Below are 13224 nucleotides of genomic sequence, written 5' to 3'. Positions count from 1 at the left end.
AGATGGCAAGAGGAACTCTACCACCTATCTTAAGTTAATATATCTATGGTTGGATGTCCATGTCCTACAGGCTCCAGCGAGACCTGACTCTCACGGCCCGCTAAAAGGGGTGCAATACCAGACTTGGCCGCTGAGCACTGGTGAATTGCGAAAGTATGCACTGCTCCCGGGGGCTTGGGGATTGCGCGGTACAGAAGAAAAAAATTGTGCTGCAGATGCTGAATAATCGCGAAAACGAATACATTTAATTATGGAGTCTCCGTCTTTCGTTTAGAAATGGCAACAATTTATTATGGATTTAACATAGAAAATTCAACATTCAAAATTAATAAAAAACCTTGATCAAGGAAATGTAACATTTACATCAATACAACCTCCAGCTTTCTTCAAGAGTGCCCGGTTTGTTTACATGATGTGGGCGCATCTGTCTGCGTCACACAAAGACCCGGCGCATTTACTGACGCAAATTACGTTTTGAAATGTTCAGCGTAGTGTCCGAATTCTCGTTTGTTCGTTCCCTATATAGTGCAATATATCATGAAAACTATATAGGGAATAGTGAGTGAGTGTATAGGGAACGATTTCGAACACAGCCTAGGTCTGCGGTTTGAGACTAGAACGGTGCCCCCTCAACATCGGTCCGACCAGAAACACGTCGGTGCACATGTCACAACCACGTGGTGTCGCTTTCCGTGTACGTCACGTCATAACTTTGGAAGCGGCGTCTCGCTTGAAAGCGGTGTGTGTGGTTCCAACAAAAGTATCCGCGGTCAGGATCTCACATACTGCGTTGTGTTTATCGTGTTGTTGACTTTTTCTCTAGTCGTACGCGATGTCGTCCTCACTCAAGGTAGACAACGAGCTCAAGTCGAAGGTAAGGACCCAAACGTTGTGGATGTTAGACAGTCCTGTAACCGGACAGCGAAACCCATGGGTCTCGGCCTGGTCCACACAATCCACGTCCGGGGCCACCAAGAGAGAGATAATACTTAGCGAATGGTTATGACTGATGATAGTAGGGCCATTCACTGTAGTTCCCGCCCTCCATTTATTTCCTCTTGTTGTGGACTCGACTATTCTTCAGTTTTCTGTTGAGGCCTTTACATGTGGACAAGTTGTGACCACGAACCTAATATTCCACGTCAGTATAGTAAATGGGCAGAGGTTCCCCCTGTGTAAAGTGTGGTTGGCCCGTATTGAATGCTGTTCTGATCTGTATATGTTTCCGTTCAGGGCCTGATGTGCTTCAGTGCCGTTGAACTTGTCTTTTGTTTGCTCTCATTGTTGTCGTTATTTTTTTTTTACAGGTGGATGCATTTCGAGAACAGATCACAAGCGAGGTATGCTTTTATTTGATTTTTTACATCTTCTTAAATTGTAATGCATAGTACATTTACAGAGATCAGGTGTTGTGGAGATAAAACGGCATCTCCCAGGTAGCTGTTGAAAGTGGATTCGTTTTGTTTATGCATTTTTTTAGGGACATTGTACGCATTAATAATAATAATGGATTGAATTTATATAGCGCTTTTCTAGACACTCAAAGACGCTTTTACAGGGAAGGGGGAACCTCACTAACCACCACCAGTGTGTAGCACCCACTTGGGTGATGCACGGCAGCCAATCTGCGCCAGAACGCTCACCGCACACCCGCTTGAGATGGGGAGTGAGGGAATTAATGAGTCAGCCAATTATATAGGAAGATGATTAGGGGGCCAGATTGAATGAGCCTGGTTGGGCCAGGACACCGTGGTAGACCCTACTCTTTGCGATAACTGCCCTGGGGTCTTTTATGACCTCAGTGAGTCAGGACCTCGGTTTTACGTCTCCTCCGAAGGACGGCACCTTCCACACCAGTGTCACCGCACAAGGGCATCGGGATTGATGAGTGAAGGGGCCAGAGGGAAGAGTGCCCCCTATTGGCCAACACCCGACACCACTTACAGCACCTGGTACTCCCAGGCGGTCTCCCATCCCGGTACTAACCAGGCCCGACCATGCTTAGCTTCCGAGATCAGACGAGATCGGGCGTGTCCATGGTGGTATGGCCACCAGGGACACGATAAGGAGGGATTTATGTGTTTCTTTATTTGTTTGGCCCGTATTTGCATGTTTTGAGTGATTCTTAATGCTATAGTGACCTTGAGGGTTTGTCCTTCCATAAGCACAGAATGCACAGAGAAATTGTATGCAAAAATGTATTTATCCTTCTACTCTTATCAGGCAGAGCACCTCGTCGCTAGCTTCTTCCCGTTGAAGCTTCTCGAACTTGACAGTTTTTTAAAGGTAAGTCCTCTTTAAGTTGAGGGAATGACGCCACTGAAGGACTAGGTTTAGTCTTTTCTTTTTTATTATTATTATTAATATTCATATTGAACCTGGCATGTGGCCCAGTTAGTCGACACTGCCTCTTCAGGTCCCGAGCATAAACATGCCAAGTGGGAAGTAGATCAGATGAACAGTTATAGAGATATAAACAAAAGACACTCGCACAGACATACAGACACATGGTTGTACACTCACACAAACGGTTGTACACTCGCAGACACACAGGTGTGAAACTGACTTTGGCACGGTACAGATGGCCTAGTGTGAGTGCGTCCTTAACCCCTGAGAGAGGGAGAGAGAGAGACGGGTGTACACTCACACACAGAGAGAGAGAGACGGGTGTACACTCACACAGAGAGAGAGACGGGTGTACACTCACACAGAGCGAGAGAGAGACGGGTGTACACTCATACAGAGAGAGAGTCGGGTGTACTCACACAGAGAGAGAGAGACGGGTGTACACTCACACAGAGAGAGAGAGACGGGTGTACACTCACACAGAGAGAGAGAGACGGGTGTACACTCACACAGAGAGAGAGAGACGGGTGTACACTCACACAGAGCGAGAGAGAGACGGGTGTACACTCATACAGAGAGAGTCGGGTGTACTCACACAGAGAGAGAGAGACGGGTGTACACTCACACAGAGCGAGAGAGAGACGGGTGTACACTCATACAGAGAGAGAGAGTCGGGTGTACACTCACACAGAGAGAGAGTTGGGTGTACTCACACAGATGGGTACGCTTTAAAGGCAGATGGCGAGAGCCTGCAGATTTACTATTGTAATGCATTTTATTATTTTTTTTTTTTTTTATATAATTATTCATACTTTTATATTTGGCCATGCCAAAGACCGCCCCACGCTTGGTCGGAGCCTCGTCAGCGTACCGTCGGTGGAATGACTCGATGCTTGTGCCCCGTCTCCTAGGAGCCCATACTGAACGTTGAGGACCTGAAGGAGATCCACTCTGAGATCGTCGTCAGGGTGCCAGATCCCATCCTCTTCACAAACAGTAACCACGGCCTCGACCCGGTACGCCAACGTCTGGTTAAACCAATACGTTCAGATATTTTCGAAAAGCTCTGCTTGCTAGTTAGCGATGCTAGCTATTGTTCTACTAATAAGCGGATGGGGTTTCCTCGTTGCATTGACCGTCTCATATTTTAAAGGTAGATATGGTTGTATCCCACGAAGGATACACCCATTGTGTCCTTCAAATCTGTCCAAATGAAGGCTGTATCTATCGGTTGCATACGGAGGATGCCTCCCATCGAGACAGCGTTCGATGACGTGGCAGCCGAGAAGTGCAGCCTATGACAGTCGCGGCTGAGGCAGCGGGGTCGGCTTAGCTCGGGAGGTAGAGCGGGTTGCCTTGTATCCGGAAGGTTGCTAGTTCGATCCCCGGGCTCCTTCTAGCCGAGTGGCGAGGTGTCCCCGAGCAAGACGCAAGACGCCTCACCCTAACTGCTCTCGGCGAGTTGGCCGTCACCTCGCATGGTTGACTCCGCCGTCATTGTGTGAATGTGTGTATGCCCCGTTGTCAGTCGCTTTGGACAAAAGCGTCTGCCTAACGCCCTAAATGTCCATGGTTTGGGACACAGCTAATGTCTGCATAGATCCTTTCCAATGCGGTGCCATCGTAGGACAAAAAACAAAGTGTTGCTTGTTACGACAACTATACATCTGCTCCTTGTATGTTCCATGGTACTACTAGTACACTAAACTAGTGAAGTTTAGTGTACTAGTTGTTGTAATGTTTAAGATAGTAGTTCTCTGTTGTACCACCAGGCGGTGCTCTACTATAAAGTGACACTGGCATTATGCATTTCCTTTGTTCTGTGAATGCACGAGTAAAAAGACCTGTGGATACTCTGTATGGGGACACTTCTAAGATTCTACATAAAGTTACATGGTGATACATCGTTCTCCGTTGTCCGTGTCTTTGGTCAGGTTACTACACTAGTAGTACCCAGTACCCACCTGTTCCCTGGTACATGCAAGGAGCAGGCCTATAACTGGACCGGGTTGTCCTGCTTGTATCAAGCTGGAGTAGGAATGCCGCGTGTGTTATGCAAATGTATTGTGTATGGAGTACAATAGGAAAGCCCCATGTTCGGACATAAACAAGTCAACAAAAGAGTGTACTAAGACGTCTGTGTTTGACCTTTCCAGCAAAATGCCAAGAAGAGGAAATTGGAGGACGGAGCTGATGAGAACTGTCGGGGTAAAGACCTTTTTTTATCTTTTAATGTTTTTACACGATTTGATGCTCATCCGTAAAAAGACAAAATGTACCGCAAAGCCATTCAAGTCGTTCCAGTTGTTTGGGGTTGTCACCTGGGGGTCCACTAACGGAACCCCCTCTCGGCGCGTCCTGGGTTCCAGACGGCAAAGGAGAGGCCAAGGTGCTGGTGGTGGCGCCGGAGAACATGATGCGCTGCAACCGGCGGCTGGTGGATCTGATCGAGCGCGTCAAGCCTGAGATCCGGACGCTCATTGAGAAATGCAACACGGTGAGGCTCTCTCGGCACTTGTGTTTTAGAGTTCTGGCGATTTCCAGTATCGGATATTTCTCGGCGGGTACGCAAGTCTATGGGCCTATCCGATATCATCCCATGACTAGCTCAACTAGTACACTTTCACGGAAAAATCCAAAACACTATGGTGTTTTGCTGCGTTCGTTAAAGGTTGGATTTGTAACCGTGTCATCTCCGACCAATGTGCGTTCGAGCTACCAAGTCGGGAAAACATGGATGCGTGGAACTAACTTCCTCTTTATCGCCGTCATTGGTCTCCTTCTTCTTTTAATCTGCCAGTCTTTTAAACTCGTCTGGTAATTCAAACGTGTGATTTGACAAACAAGTGAGTTTGTGTGAGCCATACCCACACGGTGCTCGTCTATATCCGCTGGGTGTTGGCTGGCGGCTAGCTGTCAATTATTCATCTTAAAGAACCTTTATGGCATGTCTTATAGACATCTCTCTTCATATTTCTCATAAAAAACGACGGTAACGAAATAAATGGCACAAAGTTGCCATGGGTCGTAACACACCCCCTCTCTCCTAAAACGCTCAGCCCAAAATACGTTATTAAATCTCGTGGTGTTCGAATTCGAGCTGAAAGGGGGGGTTCACTCGCACTATAACGTTGAATTGAATTGCATCAGCACACTGTTGTATTAGGTTATGTTCACTTAAATGTCGGGACATTTTCAATGATAAAATAACTTGCATTCATGAAATTTCTTCAGGGGGATCCTATCCAAATAGTATCGCGGTTGGAATCACAAAGTTAGTTGTCTTTGAGATTGACGTCAATTTGCGTGTCACGTTGAGCCTCGCACATAGTAAGACCTGCCTCCAGCCAGTAAAAAGAAAACGATCACCCTACATGTTGAATACCTGCTACCTCTTTATCAAGATTGAGCTTCCAAATGCTGTCTATTTCACATTTATGTGTTTCCTTGAGTGTACCTATAAAATGATGCAGTGTTTGCTGTAACGTTACTGAGCGATAAGTTGTGATAACGTTAACTCGCCGAAGTTGCACGACTGCAAGGTTTTCCCTCCAGCAAATGACGAACCTGATCGGTGACTAGCCTCACTGCTTCATTGTTGACACCTTGCCGGTGCCTGTCATTCATACGCTTTAGACGCAGGTGTAAGTAGTAATTTAAGTAATATAAGAAAAAAGATGGAGCCATCTCTAACCTCTCATGAAAACCAGGTGCATACAGCATTTGCCTTTTGAGATGGTCGATAGTCTCAAGTCTCTTAAGAAATGGTAAGAGTTAGCTTTTCACATTTTACACGTCATCAAATTGAGGTTTATGTGTTTGTTGAAATGGGTTTTCAAGTTAAGTCAACCTAGACAAACTAACAAGCTATGAACTATTTGGCGTCATTTGAACCAATCACCAACGTCAAATGCGTCAACTGATGCACCAGAGTTGGTGCTGTGGTTGTGAAAACTGTTAGCTGTCACTCGCCCGCTCTCACTCACCCACTGACTCCTTCTCTCTTGTCATTATCAGGTGAAGATGTGGGTCCAGCTTCTCATCCCCAGAATAGAAGATGGAAATAACTTTGGAGTCTCCATACAGGTCAGACATGGTGCAGTTCAATGTTTAAACACAGGAGGGCGATCTTTGCATGGGTTTTAAACTGTTGAACATGCATTTTCTTGTAATTAAATGAAGGTTGGAATGGCAGTAAAATCGTAATTTACTGCAACTTTAAAACTGCTAAACTCTAGAGACCAGTCCAATTTTAAACACTTCTGCTCCGCTGCAGTACAGACACTAAAGGTCCTTTTACATCAGACGCATAGAAAATATGTGATAAGTGGGTGCGCACACTTAAATACATTTCCATCTTTTGCCTCCCTGTCTGAAAACTAAAGTTAGACTATCACTTTTTTTGGAGAACTTGGTATCCAAAATGTAACGGTTGCGATCCAACTGATCACCGTTGTATCAAAGCAAACTTGATTCACGTTCCGCAGTGCAAGTAGACATCGGCTTATAGCGCAAACTGACATCGAGATGAACCATGAAGACATACAATGGATAGGGATAATTATGTCTACCAATGTCAGTGGGGGGGTCTCCGTTTCAATTCCATGGGATGACCATTGTTGTGGACAGTATTACTGATGCATTATTTAACTTTATTTTTTATATCTGATGGAAGTACGTTTTATTTCCCCTACGAGTTTTATTCTTTGTTAATGCATAAATATAAAAAAATATGGATAAAAAAATAAATATAATGATATTTTTTATTTTATTTGGGGGTAAGAATATTCCGGGTTAAGGCCGCTCTCTGTGTGTGTGTGTGTGTCCGTGTGCGTGCAGGAGGAAACGGTAGCAGAGCTGAGGACGGTGGAGGGGGAGGCGGCTTCCTACCTCGACCAGATCTCCAGATATTATATCACCAGGGCCAAGCTGGTCTCCAAGGTCGCCAAGTATCCCCACGTGGTGAGTGGGGGGGGGGGGGGGTGTGTGTGTGTGTGTGTGTGTGGGGGGGGGGGGGGGGGGGGGGAGAATTATGTCTTTTCTTTGCTGTGATTGTGTTGTTTTTTTGTTTGTGTGGTGCACGGCATAGGATATACACTCAATGTTTGTAATTGGTTAAAACTGTCAAAAATGGTTGTAAGTTTGTCACGGATGACTTGCCAATCATTATCAACCATTCGCAACCGCAATTAATTAACGGGTAAAAGGTCAATAAAACACTTGCAATTAGGTGTCAGTAGACATTTAGCCTATTATTTTTACCTCCCAAAGCAGGAGTGTGTGTGTGTGTGTGTGTGTGTGTGTGTGTGTGTGTGTCTTAAGGCCGCAGAGAAACTGTCAATCGTCCCGTCATGGGTCTGTGGCTGTCTGTAGGTCAATGCACACTTCAGTCATTCAGGCTGACGGTCTCGAAATCGCCAAACCACATCCTGTGTGGTTAAAAAAAAACAGGATGTACGGATTTAACTACGAATGGGGTCAGTGATCATACCGATTGTCGAGGAGGACACCTGAAACTTGGGATGCAACTGCAGAACTATTGCCCCATGGAATGAGTATTGGAATGCAGCCTATTGTTTTTTCCCCACCACCTCCATCTCTTTCTCGTAACCTTTTGTCTGTTGTCGTCCTGCGTCTTTCCTCACCAGTCACTTATCTGCAGCCTTCCCTTTCCTATGCTGTCCATCCTGTCGTGTAGGGCTGAACGATTTATCGTTTTCTGATCGAAATCGCGATTTCAGACAACGCGATCTCGGGATCGCCAAAGACACGTTTTTTTCGGTTTTACTGTGCGTTCACGCGTCAACGTAGAGACGCGAATCGGGCGAATTAATATAATTTTATAGATAATATCATGGCCAAAAGCTGAGTGAGCCTACGGATGGCCGTAGGGCTGGGAGCTCTCTTCGAGGGGTTTGTTTACCGGCGTTTGTTTACCGGCGTTGCAATGGTTAACATGCGTTCAACAGCGTGGCCACTGAGTCACATGTGTAACGTAACAGCCAATCAGCGTTCAACCGTCAAACTCAGTGCAGTTCAGTCCGGGGTGAACTGCAGCATGGAGGAGAAAGTGAATGTTGCCGTTTGCGACTCCCGGAGCTCTATATAATAGTATCGTAATATAATGTTTGTATAATATCACGGGCAAAAGCTCTGTGCACCGCCGGACGGCCGTAGCGCGGGGAGCTCTCATAGGGATTGGGCTTCTCGGGGTTTGTTTACCGGAGTTGCTATGTTTCCGGTCTTAATAATAATAATAATACATTTAATTTAGAGGCGCCTTTCAAGACACCCAAGGTCACCTACCCAATGGTCTTGTGTGTTCCAACGGTTTATTAGGTAGGCCTATCTAATAAATCTCTGTCTATTCAATACTCATTACAATATTATGAATGCGTTGGGTTCTCTGACGTCTCTCTCTTTGTTGTTATACTCTAATGCACAAATTAACTAAAAGAGCCATCTTTGACTGTCTTAAAAAGTAGTAGTACTTTCCTAAGTTAAGTCAAAGATGGCTCTTTTAGTTCATTTGTAACAACTGCAATTGGTCAAGGACTTTAGTTTACATTTATGTTTCTTAATAAATACATTTAAAATAAATTCTTAACTTTAGTTTTCATTCTTACATTAGAGTAATGGCATGTAATGTTTTAATGGTATGATTTCATGTTTGTAAATATTACTGTACATAATGAATATTGCACTGAAGCTTGATTTGAAGAAAATCGTGAAGAAAATCGAAATCGCAATATCTGCCAGAAAAATCGCAATGCAATCTTTTCCTGAAATCGTTCAGCCCTACTGTCGTGCATGAGCACTTTTAATCAGGCCGGAAAAGTTGACCCTGACGATTCATCGTCAGCGTCCAAGGCCAGCGGCCCGTTTTCCCCGCCAGTAGTGTCCCGTTTTTTTTTTTTTCTTCCTCTAATCAGAAACAAGGCCTCTGACAGGACAGTCGGGCACTGGTCAGGTCCGACGGGAAGTTGCCTATAGTGAACAAGAGACGACGACAAAAGACGGATGATCCCAAGGGTTAAAGGTTCCATGACATGCCACCAGGTGTGAGTGTTTGATTACAAGCCGTTTTGGAAACGAGTGGGCGTGTCCACCTAGATCTGTGCTGGATGGATCAGTCTACCAGCCTACGCAGTGGACTGTAGCAAACCATCTATACGTCACACATCTAGGTGGACACGCCTACCTGTGATGTCATAAGGGGAAGATTTCCAAAACGGCATATAACGGCTAATCACACTCGCACCTGGTGGCATGTCATGGGACCTTTTTAAAGTTGACATATTATACCACCAGGTGAGACACGCCCACCTGTGATGTCAGAAGAGTTCGATTTTGAAAACTGCCTTTAATGGCTAATCACACTCGCACCTGGTGGTATAATATGTCCCCTCTAATAACCCCCCCCCCGGCCTAAAGTGTGTGTGTGCGTTCAAAAACAAGAGCCAAACGGCTAGTAAAGCACTGCTCAATTTCTGCCATTATAGGAAGCATGGTTACCTGGAAAAGGTGCGGTTTCTTGTAACCCTGAAATTGTGGGTTGCATAACGATGTGCTGACCTGTATTAATGTGTTGGCTCATTCCAAAAGTTTGATTCCTCATGACGATTTGACTTGTAATGTGGGATCATATATAAAGCATCTAAAATGTGTTGTGGGATGATGTCAAGTATCTAAAATGTGTTCCGGCTGCAGGAGGATTACCGCATCACAGTGTCGGAGATCGACGAGAAGGAGTACATCAGCCTGCGTCTCATCGTGTCCGAGCTCCGGAATCAATACGTGAGTGATGGGCACCGCTGGGGAGGGGGGGGGGGGGGGGGACACACGACACACACAGCACCCAACATGAGCTCCTGCTGCTGTCCTTTTCTTCAGCACGAGAGGCGTGATCAACGGGCCTAGCTCAAACGACTCGGTACGCGATTGGCCTGCATGCCGTCGCTTCCCTGTCCTCGTTGTGTTGAAACGGCCAATGGCGCGCCAGGGGGGGGAAAAGGCCAGCTTGTCGATTTGGCTGCCGCAAAAACGTATCTGAAGCAGAACGAAATGTATTGATCTTCTCCAGACCCTTCTGCAGAGCGAACTCAAACCGCCGGCAGAATGGGCGGGGCTACCCCAGCCTATCCCAACAGACCAACGCTCTGGCCTGCGCTGGGCGGTGATTGATTTCCATATATGGGCGTTGCCTTAAGTCTTCCATTTAAAAAAAAAAAAAAAAAAAACGCTTTTGCACTCTTCACTCTTGCTGAATCCTATTGGAGGTAGAGGAAAAACGTATTCCCCACTGGAAATTCCCCACCCTTCCCTGCTGATAAAAATCAGTTAAAGAGCAATTTAACCAAACCCCCCCCCCCCCCATTTTTATGGTCTTATATGATCCGAAACGTGGTACCATTCTATGCCATTTTGTCGCTGTAACTAAAGGAAGGCAGTAGTTTTGATGAGTAAAATTCGTTAACATTCATATGAATACCAATCTGCTCAAATGTTTTCTTTCCTTCTCAGGTGACCCTGCATGACATGATCCTGAAGAACTTTGAGAAGATCAAGAAACCCAGGAACAGCAACGCCGAATCTCTTTATTGATGACCTCTGTTACCCCCCCCCCCCCCCCCCCCCACCCCCCCCACACACTCACACACACACACACGGCGTCAAACACTCACACACTCAGGTCTTGCTGTCGGGAGAGTGAGCATGTGCAGGGCATGCTTCATTGACTGCTGCAGCTCAATTTGGAAGGTTTCATAAACACAGTAGGAACACGGGCACTCACCCACGATTCACCTCATTCCCCCCCTCCCGCCACCCCTCTGTGCGCACCCCCCCCCCGGCCACACATTATGTGTATTAGTTTAATTTGCTAACCCGCTGCCCTCTTTGGGCCTCTGGATTCATTGGTATTTCCTGTCTGCTTGCGCTCTCAAAACAAGGTGCATCCACCAGCGGTCTGTTTTCAAGTGGCCATCCATTATTCCCCTTACTCGGCTCCAACTCCCACTCAACTCCCACACGCGCACACGCACACGCACACACACAGTCTTTGCTATACAACGTATAGCGAAACGAAATGCAGCAAATGGTTGCCTTTGTGTAGCTTTCTTCTTTTCGTTCCTCTTTTTAGCCGGTGCCTCGGAGATGCATCAGGGGTTAACGTGGGGTACCGGCAGTTTGGCGTCCCGGAGCTTTGCTGTGACGCGATTGCTCGCCGGTGTGTCATGTGAACCGTTGTCTCTGTGTATCTCACGCAGCCAACTCCCCTCTCTCTCCCCCCTTTCACTCCCTCTCTTGCTCTCCGTCTCACACTCTCTCCCCTTCCTTCCCCCCCGCTCTCCAGCAGGCCTGGTTCGGGAGAAGGCCAAACACATTACTAACTGAGCTAGGGGCGGGGGGGGGGGGGAATGATAGACAGTACTGAAAACGGCCCTTTTTTTCCCCTCATGGGAAATTCCCTCATTTTAATCAGTAAAGCAGATTTCTGTGGATTTCCGGTACTTTTTAGTTTTTGTAGGCTTTTCAGTGTATTCCGAGGCATGTGTGTGTGTGTGTAGTGTTCCCGCTTCCCCACGGACGCGTGAGGTCGAGGGTGAGCTGTGGACAGTGTGTAGCGTCTGAACGCTTTGTGTGCGATCTGTTCCGCCGTTCGACGCGAGTGCGGTCGCGCCAAGTGTGCTGACCAGAGTGTCTCATTGTGTTTTTTTTTTTTTTTCATTATTTGTATTATTTCAGTTGAGAAACGTAATGTTGCCATCGGTAGAGTGCACCTTTTGTGGCGTGCTTCTTTTAAATAAACTCAAATCAAATCCCGTCTTTTCGTGTCATGATGTGACCACTGCTTAAAGCTGCACTTTTGACCTTCACAGGTCACCCCCACACCAAGATGTCATGTTTGGTTTTTATGGCCCCTTTTATACCATCTTGTGTGAGAATAGGCCTTTTTCCTGTGTTTTAGTGATCTCCCAAGTTGGCGTGTCAACCTATACAGTGGAGAGAACAAGTATTTGAACTGACTGAGTTCAGCTTCAGTTAGGGTTGCCACCTTGGATTTGGGAAAAAAAGGGACACTCGATCAAATGTTTGGGGCGGAGGGCTCGGCCATTATTACCAGTTCAGACTGACCAATGAACATACAATTCGGACAAAGGAGACGGAAACAAAGTCATGTTAATAAATGTGTTCGTTCAGGGGTCACCAGGGTGGATGTACACCAGCAGATAATTTCAGTCCAGCAGCCATGTGAACACACTAGACTAGAACACAGAGACATCACATGAGAATTGATTACAAACTTTCAACATTGCTATTATTTCAACATTTATATTTTTGTATTGTTTGTTTTGGTGTTGTGAGTGTGTGTGTGTTTGATTATACGTATGTGATTGATTAGATTAGTATGCGTTTTATGTTTGTACGAGACGCGGAATGTATGGTTAATATAACTGTTTATGGACTCCAGGAAGAATAGCTATGCTACTGTGCTGCTGCAAATGGATATCCTATAAAAAATAAAATAATCAAATCAATATGGGCTATTGGAATTTTATGAAGACCCCCATGAAACTAGCCGTGCTATCTATGAGCAAATTGTGGATATTATAGAAAAAATGGTCTGCGTGTAAGTCAGATTACCGTTGACCGTATACCGTTTTTTTCCTACTGGTGGCTTGCATGTTTTATTTGCTCCATCTCCTTCCTCGTCAGTCCCTCCTCCCATTGCAAATGAAGACGCAGCACTCGACTCCACTCACAGTGACTTTCCTCCACTTTAATATGTTTGTTTGAAATTGTGTTCCCGCTCTGTCTGAGAAGCGCAAGAATGGGGCGTCACGGTCACGTACGCATAGACGGGAAAAAAAACTG

General features: G+C 46.0%; 1 protein-coding gene and 1 non-coding gene across 2 annotated transcripts; one reads left to right on the top strand and one right to left on the bottom strand.

Moving 5' to 3' along the window:
- The first annotated feature begins 673 nt into the window (after positions 1–673).
- On the top strand, positions 674–12174 carry LOC132473739 (proteasome activator complex subunit 3-like). Its single transcript, XM_060073992.1, has 10 exons — positions 674–874; positions 1308–1340; positions 2224–2286; positions 3258–3362; positions 4503–4554; positions 4716–4843; positions 6364–6432; positions 7186–7308; positions 10057–10143; positions 10870–12174. Exons 1-10 carry the CDS (start codon positions 833–835, stop codon positions 10948–10950), a joined length of 783 nt encoding a protein of 260 aa, XP_059929975.1. The 5' UTR covers positions 674–832; the 3' UTR covers positions 10951–12174.
- On the bottom strand, positions 1938–2056 carry LOC132453130 (5S ribosomal RNA). The gene has a single exon (XR_009524602.1). It is a non-coding gene; the product is annotated as a 5S ribosomal RNA (ribosomal RNA).
- Positions 12175–13224: the final 1050 nt, after the last annotated feature.

Source organism: Gadus macrocephalus, chromosome 2, assembly GCF_031168955.1.
Source record: "Gadus macrocephalus chromosome 2, ASM3116895v1".
NCBI classification, from domain to species: Eukaryota; Metazoa; Chordata; class Actinopteri; order Gadiformes; family Gadidae; genus Gadus; species Gadus macrocephalus.
This window is presented reverse-complemented; position numbering and strand designations above follow the sequence as displayed.